Below are 10,392 nucleotides of genomic sequence, written 5' to 3' on the forward strand. Positions count from 1 at the left end.
TATTCCAGCAGCTGTGTATAAGAGTAGCTTGTGGCCTTTTCATGCAAATCAATTTTTTGTCCCATTTCTGTCTTTAAATATAAAATCAATATTTTAATTGGTTTTGATATTTGTTGGGAAAATACACAATACAGTATAATATACTGTATTGTGTATTTTAGAAAATTATAGATTTATTTTATATTTTTTTATATTATATAATTTTATAATTAGTTTTTATTTACTATATTTTTTGTGACAATTTTATATATTAAATAGTTTATATAATATTTCACATTTCATATAATACAAAAATTATATATATAGTATGACAAATCTCTGAGATTGTGATCAATCTCAGACTCAGCACATCCTGCTGAGTCTGCTAAGTTGCAAAAGGACAAGCCATGAAATCCATTAAGTTTTACATTTGGTTCTAATGGGTCTCACCTCAAGTGAGACATAGCATAACCATATTGGACTAACTGGTTTTATTACGGAGGTACGTTAATTCAGCACAAGTTTCAACATATACTGTATATATGAATATAAATATAAGGCAAATTAACTTTTATAATCTTTTTGTCTCTTTTTCATGGAGTCCTTTGCAAGCAGGACACAGACATGAGTCACCAAAATGATGATTGTCGATCGGTGAAACATCTCTGGCTTTTGGCGTCTCAATGTCTTTTCCCAGCTGTGATTTTAGATTTTGGTCAGAACCCGACGGTTCCGTCTGTCGTGACTGCTCCAGGAATGTCGGTTAGATCCTTCCGCTGGCTTTTTAATCAATGCCATTTTCCTTTCTTCTTAATAAACATGTAATTTCTGCTGTTATTGATGCTCTTTATATGGCAGCTATTACTTTCTTTCTTTCTTTCTTTAGTGGTCTGAACCCCCTTTTAGTGGTATGAACCCCCTGAAGGGCCCGGGCCCCTGGAGCTCCTATTACAGCCCTGGAATCCAACACATTACATTCAAACCTGGTCGCTCTGTTTTCCACCAATTTTTGTCTCCGGTGAGACACACAACCCAGAATGCACCATTCAAACCAATGGCAGGGGAAATAAAGTGACATATTTTAGGCAACCTACATCAAGTAATAAAGTACAAAAGTTAATTAATAAATAGTGTACTTATGGTGTATAGTATGTGCTGCACATACTTGCACTGTATGAAACATTTACCTTCATGACATTAAGGCAAGGCTAAACTACCCCACGTTCACTTTGAACAAGGTATTAAGTAACACTGTATTTGCTCATCGTGATTTTTAATGCTGTACAAGATAGAGGGTAATTTGATACTTTTTCAAATACAAAATTAGTATTTGGCATTCATTTCTTCCTCAATTATTTATTTTTATTTATTTTCAGGTTTGTTTTTCAAAAATGTTAACGGTTTTCTCTGAGTTTATTGACTTTTGTGTAAAACAACAACAGCAACAACAACAAGTATCACCGGGTGTCATAACATTTCGCTGCATATATGTATGACCGTATGTATATGTATGTGACAAATAACCTCTTGAACTTGAACCCATAAGAGACTGGAAACAGGAAGTAGCATCGCGTCCTACTGGCAGCCTGTTGTTGCCACTGTCTCACGGTTACACTGTGATGTATGAGGAGATAATATGGCCCTTTATCTTCCACTGCATGGGATTTGTCGGTTACCTGTTTTAGTTGTTGACGGTCTGTCCTGGCTCAGAACTCAGTGCTATGGTTAAAACCCGCTTCACACCAAATCAAGAACAAACCCAAACTATTCCTATGGAGAGTCTGATAAAAGCAGTGAGGCGCTGTGGTGCGGAATCTCCATGTGCACTCGAGGCTCCAGGATGTTTTTGTTTGTTTTTTTTCAACCCATGTGTCAAGTTTCGGTCTGACAGTGCGACCGGAATTCACTATTAGTAAGTCCTTTAACATGAGGGAATTGTGTGTATTTTTTCAGGACATACTGTACTGCATACTGTATTACTGTTCTGGGTTACTGCATACTGTACTGCATACTGTATCACTGTACTGGGTTACTTCATACTGTACTGCATATTGTATCACTGTTCTGGGTTACTGCATACTGTACTGCATACTGTATCACTGTAGTGGGTTACTGCGTGCTGTACTGCATACTGTATTACTGTTCTGGGTTACTGCATACTGTACTGCATACTGTATCACTGTACTGGGTTACTTCATACTGTACTGCATATTGTATCACTGTACTGGATTACTGCATACTGCGCTGTATTGCTGTTCTGTTGGGTGTTACTGTATTGCTGTGTCGTACTGTTGTATACTGTACCTTCACACACACTTTATTCACATGCACTTTACTGCACATATCTGTATATACAAATAGCCTATCCCATATACATAACTCTATTCCCTTTACTTCTATTTTGTTCCCCCACTCTTTTTGAGTCTTATTTTATTTTAATTTTATTTAATTTATATTATTCTATTCACTAACTGCATTACGTTTTAAGAATCAGTTAGTTTCAGTTAGTTAGCTAGGTAGGAACTAGGTTAGCTATTATGTTCGGTTTGGAAACTATCGTGCATAATCTGTATAATCTGCATAATATGTGACAAATAAACCTTTTAAATCTTGATTCCTGAATCTTGAATCTTGATTCAATCTTGTGGTAACTTTTATTAGGCTGCTTTTATGTGTTTCCAATTCATTCATTCTCAGTAGGTGAAGTTAAATTGTAGTACAATTAGAATTCTTTATAAAGTACAACATAGAAACAAAAACTACAATAAAGCACTTTCGTATTTCTTGATGACAGTATTTCATTGGAAATGGGGGATGATCAACGCATGTAAATATTAATACTAGATTGGAAAACTTAGCTCTAAATCGTCCCTTCCAACACTTTCTTTAACTCGAAGACAGCCCCCGAGATCTCATTGGGACCCTATCAGTGATGTTTTTTTTTTTTAATTTTCTGCAGATAACATCCTATTTCCTGTTCTCTTTTTGGGGTTTTGCTTGCTAAGTTAAGTGAATGACAAGGGATGTTCAGTCGTGCAGCCGGACGCCGAGAACACAATGTGGATCCCAAAAACCTTGTTGGTAATTCTGATATTTGCCCTCCATGGTCAAGGTGAGCAAATTAAAGAGGGCTATGGCAGGTTTCCAAATATCTGTGATGAGATGCAAAATAGAGTCAGTGATCAATAAGAAAAATGCTTTCAGTTGTTAAACCTGTATTTTTTTAGGTCTTCTCAACTGGAAATGAGAAATGAGAAATGAAAATGCATATTATTGAGATGAGAACACCTAAAAATATACAGGTTTAAGAAATGAAAGCAATTCTTCATTGATCCATTGATCAAACGATTCCCAGAGAGATGTCTTTTTTTTTGTTTGTTTGTTTTTTTGGGGTTTTTTTTTCAAATTTTTCAGACGGTATTTTTTCTTAGTTTATTCATACATAATCGCATTCAGAGCTTATAATCGTGTAATATTTACACCTCTCTCCTGCTGGTTTCTGCCCAGTGCTCCCAGCAAGGATCTACGGCGGGCAGGAGGCTGTGCCCTACAGCCGACCCTACATGGTTCTGCTGGAGCGGCGGGTCAGGAACCAAATGAAGTACTGTGACGGCTTCCTGCTCAGTGAGGACTTTGTGATGACGGCGGCTCACTGCAAAGCTGAGTGAGTTCAATATTCAGTTTAGATATGTTATGTTATGTTACGGATTTTTCCGATCTGGGTTTTGTATAAAATGAAGGAGCACTTTTAGTATGTATTACCCCAGTATCTACCCAAATTCCCATCCTGCTCCCGGTTGTGGCAACAAACAGCAATGCAAAAAAAGCGAATTAACATTCCCTTTTAATCCAACAGCGTCGTATTTCATTGTTTGATGTTTTTGTAGTTATTACGTATATATTCTTGTTTAGTATGTGATTGTAATGTAATATGTCTTTGAGCATTGGGAAAAAACACTACAAATAAATGTATTATTATCATCAAATCTATGATGTATAATATACTGTATATTATTATTATGATTATGGTTATCATTATTCATAATAATAAAAATAATAATATTAATAATAATCAATATAGCTGCAGGCAGCAATACACAGGGTCCAGTTTAATAGTGGTAGGTATGTATAACAATTTTCCGGGTTCTGTGAAACGCAGCACAAGTTACAAAAGTTACAAACATGGTGGATTAACTGGACTGGGTCTGGACTAACTGGACCATCTGAACTTATGTCACCGCATGTGGCTCTTCTGGCGTTCTGTTGAAATATTCCTGAAGAACGCTGTTTTAAGAATTATGATCATTCCTGGAAGCACAAAATAAAAGGTCGGTTCCTCCAATGGTTCCTAGAACTTCCTGTGGTATGAAAATATCTTCTTTGGACAATTATAGTTTGTGGGGCTTTGTAAAATGCAGCACAAGGTACATTTTTCCAAATTTCCTTTAAACGCAGCCCTGACTCAAGCTACGTGTCTAGAGTTGCTTTAGACGAAGCTAATGAAATTACGACAGTTTTTACTTATGTCTGCTCCAAATGTAGATCACTATTGATCAAACTTTAACAACAAGATATTTGAAACGTCCCGGTTCTAACGAGAACTCAACCATGTATTTGAGATACTTATAGCCCAAAAAACACTGAGAATAAAAGAACACCCTGTGGGCTGGAACCATAATAATAATAATAATAATAATAATTATTATTATTATTATTATTATTATTATTATTATTATAATAATTTAAAAAAAAATATATATAATAATCATAATCATAAAATGTCACAAAGCGCTCTGCTCCCCCATTTCCCTTCGCTCTGCTACTTCGGTGCCTCGGCTCGCTACTTTCGGTTCCTTCCTTCAGAAAAACGCCTTGCCTGCCCTTCAGGGCTGGACATCTAATGAAAATAATACATCTATTATTATTATTATTATTATTATTATTATTACCACTACGATTAATGCTTCTGTTTCTTCCCCACCCATTTTATTTTTGTATTTCTTTAGCTCCTATAATGCCTTGCTTGGTGTTCATAACTTTAACAAAGGGCCTGAACAGAATATATCAGTGAAACAAGCATTCCCACATCAGGACTTCGACCAAAACCATGTGCTAAACGACATCATGCTACTGAAGGTAAATCTTTATCACCATTGTGTGTGTGTGTGTGTGTGTGTGTGTGTGTATGTGTGTGTGTGTGTGTGTGTGTGTGTGTGTGTGTGTGTGTATGGTTCCTTCTGTCACAAATACATTTTTTTCTTCCCAAAGTTAAGCACCAAGGCGAGTTTCTCTGGCCATGTGAAAGCGATCAGGCTGGCGGGCGCAGGAGGCTCCTCACTGCCGGGGCACTGCCTAGTCTCCGGTTGGGGATCCTACAACAGGGAAAGAGAAAATTTGTCTCCCACACTGAGGGAAATCAACGTGACGCTCATTGAGGACACCGAATGCGCAGAAGAACATCTGTACTGCTCCAGCGGAGAAAAAGGACCTGCCTGTGTGGGTGCATTTATCTGAATTCAAACACAATTAAAGGCTCCATCGGGATAATCGATAATTTTAAAATATTTTTGGAATGATTATCGGTGCTATCCATAACATATTTACATACAATATAATATTTGAGGAACAACCATTAGTAATGTGAATATTATGATCATCACACACAGCTACACTCTTGAATTCAAAGAGCTGCATTATTTTATTGTAATACAGCCTTAAAGACAACATTTAACTCAGCCATTGTCTACCATCATGTGCAGCCTGGTTGCATCATTGTCAAGCACTTTTCAAAAAAATAATTAATAAAGCGCAAAACTGTATATCTCTGTGTGCTTGAAAACTGAAAATGTAGTAGTTTAATATAGTTTAATATATTTAAAACTGTGACAAAACATATTACACGGAGCCAAAAAGTAAATTTCTGCTAATTAATGTGTTAATACATCCCCTTTCTTGATATCACTCTCTTGTAAATGGGTTGTTATCATTACATAGGATCGCAATCACTCAATTATAAAATGATTAGAATTGGTTGGTTGCAGAGACTGGATTGCCAAATTCTACTCATATCCATCATGCTGGGGCATGGTTGCCAACTTGGGCAACCACTTTTAAAAGTTAGTCACAGGACCTTAAGTTAGGCCCTGTGACTATATCACAATAATATGATCAAAAAACGTAAAAAAACACGAACAGTTAGTTGGCTGTTAATCAACCGTTATTTACAGAAAATGAAACCTCCAGGTTCAGGCGGTACAAGTTATTTGTGGCATTTTAACTCTGGATTTGCTTATTAACACATTTTTGAGCCATATTTTATGTACAATATGTTTGTGTTTTGTAGGGGGACTCAGGCGGCCCGCTGGTCTGTGAGAATGCTCTGGCGTTCGGCATTGTCTCCTTCGCAGCAAAAGAGATTTACGGTTTCACCAAAATCTCAGACTACAAGGCCTGGATCAACAGTGTCCTCAAGAATTAAAGTTTACCCAAGGTCAAATTTGGCATTTACACTTCTGGTTATTTGATCAAGAAACTTGTAGGCCTAATATTCATTCAATGATGAGGATTGTAGGTTAATTAAAAAAAAAATGAACTATGACATCACAAAGGAGAACCTTTGCGTCTCATCTCCACTCAGCAGTCATTTGAGGTGGAAGTTCATCTTTGGATTTGAATAGTTTGTAACTAATCCCTAAATCGAAAAGTGAGTCTATAATTCATCCAAGACATAACTAAGGTCGAACTTTCGCATGATATGAAAGACCTCTCTAATTTGTTTATAATAATCATAGCAAAATAATATGATGTATGTTTAAAAAGTATAGCCGAGGGTCGACGTTTGGCTTTTTCAATACTTTGTCTTGTTGCTTTGTCATAAATTGTGAACATTATTTGTAATAGAAGATGTTGCAGTTTTCTGGGTTTAATAATAATTCATATAGACCTGTTCAAAACATGGGATCTTTTGATCTTTCCTTCTTGATCAGTACTCGTCTTAACTTCCCACTGTGTGTAAACAGCGCCACTTTGTGGAATAAATGCATTACATGGAAAAAAAGGAGATCTTTTTATTTCTTCCATCGTTTCTCTTCTAGTTGTCTCTTTTTCCCCAAATCAAGTCTCCAACTTTTGTAGTAAATGAGTGACGGATCCTGGATTGACTGGCAAAGATACAAGTAGGTGGAAGAAGTACTCAGATCTTTTACTTCAGTAAAAACACAAATACCTATGACCAGGGTGAGCCCATGGGTCCGTTGGCCCTAAGCAATATCTTAAAAAGACTCCGCCATCTTTGTTTACGCTTGCTGCCATGAGTGTGCGAGTAACTTAAAGCACCGTGTCGTAAAATATTGGCGTAAGTTGTTCTGGGGGAATCATTGGATGGATTACTAAAACATTTGGCAACATATGGTGAGAGTGAATTAAAGTTTATATCAATTCTGCAACATAAATTTATACAGTGGGCACGGTATTACAGGGAAAGTCTTACAGTTCAGAACCATGGTTGCTTGATTCTGCTGTATATCTCAAAACAGTATAGGTTATATCCTAAGGGACGAAAGGGACGTTTCCTCCGAAGGCTCTTAGAACGTCCTGCGCTGTGAAATGCCTTCTGTGACCAATTATGGTTTTTAAGCAACGCAGCATCTGCTCAGGTTGTCTGTCCACATGTAGTAAAACGCCATGCAGTTCACAGTCATAAGATGTCAATGACTTTAAGAGACGAAGCTTGGACTTAATATAACATCGGTTCTAGGGGCTGACGGATTGATCGGTCGGCCAATTAATCGGGGCAATTGATTGCGCCTTTTGAGATAATCGGCATCGGCAGTGCTCACAAGGCCAATTTAAAAAAGTGTCTGCAGACTAGTGTTGTCACCTATCCCGGTTAAACGAAAAAATAAAATAGAAACACCTACTGCTCAAGAAGTCCTCCTTGATTTTGCTGTTACTGTTAATTGAGTACATGGTTGAAAGTGGCTTTCAACGGACGTCTTAAATCCAAAAAACTGAGATATAGCGTTCAAAGGTCAATATGTCAGTTTACGGTCCAATGAAATCTCGCATTACATATGTTAACCTACAAGATGAGACCTTTCCAAAGATGCGTTTGGTTTTGTTCCATGACAAAGTATAAAAATAAATCTGATTTTATTCTATTTATATTGTGAATGGTATTGGAATCCACACTTGGCACCCCACTGCAGTGGCAGGGTTAGATTGGTAGATAATGGAGTGCCATCTAGTGGCCATAATAGAGTGTGGCACAAACTGTGATATGTTGCTTGTTAAGTTTGTAGCATAGGCTGCAGTCATTTTGATCATCATAAATGGGAATGCTGACTGGCGTTCAGGGAGGATGTACAAAAGAGGCTTGTTAGCTGCCACATAGTCCTCTGAATCTGAGTACAGTACAAGTCATAAGGACAACACAGATCTCGGTAGATAGGTAGGTAGATGGATAGATACTTTATTGATGATTATTGATTGAAATGAAGGCGTTATAGCAGCTCACATCACACACAACAACAACAACAACATAAAGTGACAATATAGCAAATTAGACATCTGAAACATTATATGCAGTAAGAACAGTCCAGTCTGGTTTAACATCCTCCAGCCTGACTCTGATCACCCTGATGGAGCCAGCCAGAGGAGGAGTTGTACAGTCTTGCAGTAGGCTGAGAAGTTGTCCTAAAGTGCTCCCTAGTGCAATGTAGTTGTAATAAGATGTTGCCAAAGGAGCTTCTCTGCTCTGCCACAGTGTCATTGGAGGGATTGTCCATGATGGCCAGGAGTTTGGTCCTCATCCTACTAGCCACCTCCTACACAGTGTCCAGGGTGACACAGATGACTGAACCTGCTTTCCTAATAAGCTTGTTCAGCCTCTTGGTGTCCCCCTCCTTGATGCTGCATCTACAGCCAAACAATGGCAGGCACCCATTCATCGATGCATTGTTTGGTCTGACTTTTACTCTTCACTGATCGGTTACAGAAACTTTGAACTTACTGGCAGAAGGAAGAGCTCATTACTCCATGGAAAACACGTAAAAAGCATGTGTTTTCTTACAACGTTTTAGGCATTTAAAACGCCATAAAAAAACCACTAGATTTAGGCATTCCTTAAAAGCTGCGTTTCAATGGCATTTAAAATGCTGTGAAAACGCCTTTTAATTCCCTTAAGGAACAAAGGTCCTCGATGAAAGCCTTGTATCCTCTGAGATCTTGTGTTTGCTTGTGTTTCCACAACCGGCTACGTGGTGAAGCGTCCCAGAGGCCTCAATGTTGTCGTAAAGAGAGGAGGAATATAAAAAAAAACAGTGATTTAAATCTTTTTTTAACACACAGTTTGATAATACGTTTTAGGTCTGAAATACCACCAATGCTTTATTAGTTATTGTGTGAAAAATTAAAGCAAAGTTTTGTGAGTTTTTGCTTATTACTTTGTTTAAAATTGATGTAACATGTTGATCTTGTTTACACTGTCTCACGATATGTCCTCTCCAACTCTGCATGCACTTTAAAGGGGACCTGTTGACCACATTTTCAGTACATTTGGGTCTCATCAGTGGAATAAGACAACTCTCGGTCAGTTTTTTGTGAGCTGCCTTTGTTTGAAAACATGTGATTCAACAAGCTGTTGAGATTTGCGTCCCCTCCCTACGTCACTTGGGGCCTCATTAGAATTAGAACCATTAGAACCCCCCATCTGGGTAACTCCAGCCACGGCTGGAGAAATAACAAGTGCTGGACTGTCAGCATTATGTCGAAGCTAAGCACTAAGTTGTCTCCCGATTTTCATTGTATAATTCGCACTCTGCCATGTAGATCTAATTCAAGTGAAGATTCAGCAACTGGATTGCTTATTTCTCGCCGTGAAATTTGTTCAGTGAAAGATTACATACTTAATACAATGGATCCCTCATGCTCAAACCCCATTGGCTCACAGCACTGGGTGCATGCTGAAACCCCACAGAACTGGGGCCTCAGGAAGGAGGTCACGCTCAAACCCCATTGGCTCACAGAACTTGAGGCTCAGTCTGCAGCAGCAGCTCATTTGCATTAAAAAAAACACACTGAAAAAAACCATCAGGAACAGGAGGGGTTTTGAGATTCAAGATTAGGTTAGAAGGTTATTTGTCACACACTTACACATACGGTCATACATATATGCAGTGAAATGTAAAAAACACTTAAATGTGCATAACCAACATGAGGTGCTCGTGCAGGCGGCCGCAAGGGGCCACAATTGCAATTCTGGGTTCTATAATTATATAATATAATTAATTGACTGTGTTGTACTAAATATACTTTAAATCTTCCTAAATGAAACTTACCTTAACTTACCACCAGTACTTACCTCACAGAGTAGAAGTCCTAGTATGTCACACAGTAGAACAGAGTAGAAGTCCT

General features: G+C 37.9%; 1 protein-coding gene across 1 annotated transcript; it reads left to right on the forward strand.

Moving 5' to 3' along the window:
* Positions 1-3,022: 3,022 nt before the first annotated feature.
* Positions 3,023-7,004, forward strand: LOC307234485 (granzyme G). Its single transcript, XM_080006220.1, has 5 exons — positions 3,023-3,091; positions 3,487-3,643; positions 4,986-5,115; positions 5,248-5,475; positions 6,323-7,004. The coding sequence occupies exons 1-5, from the start codon at positions 3,037-3,039 to the stop codon at positions 6,455-6,457; spliced, it is 705 nt and encodes a 234-aa protein (XP_079862346.1). The 5' UTR covers positions 3,023-3,036; the 3' UTR covers positions 6,458-7,004.
* The last annotated feature ends 3,388 nt before the right edge of the window (positions 7,005-10,392 follow it).

Source organism: Zeus faber, assembly GCF_960531495.2.
Source record: "Zeus faber genome assembly, chromosome: 1".
Lineage (NCBI taxonomy): Eukaryota > Metazoa > Chordata > Actinopteri > Zeiformes > Zeidae > Zeus > Zeus faber.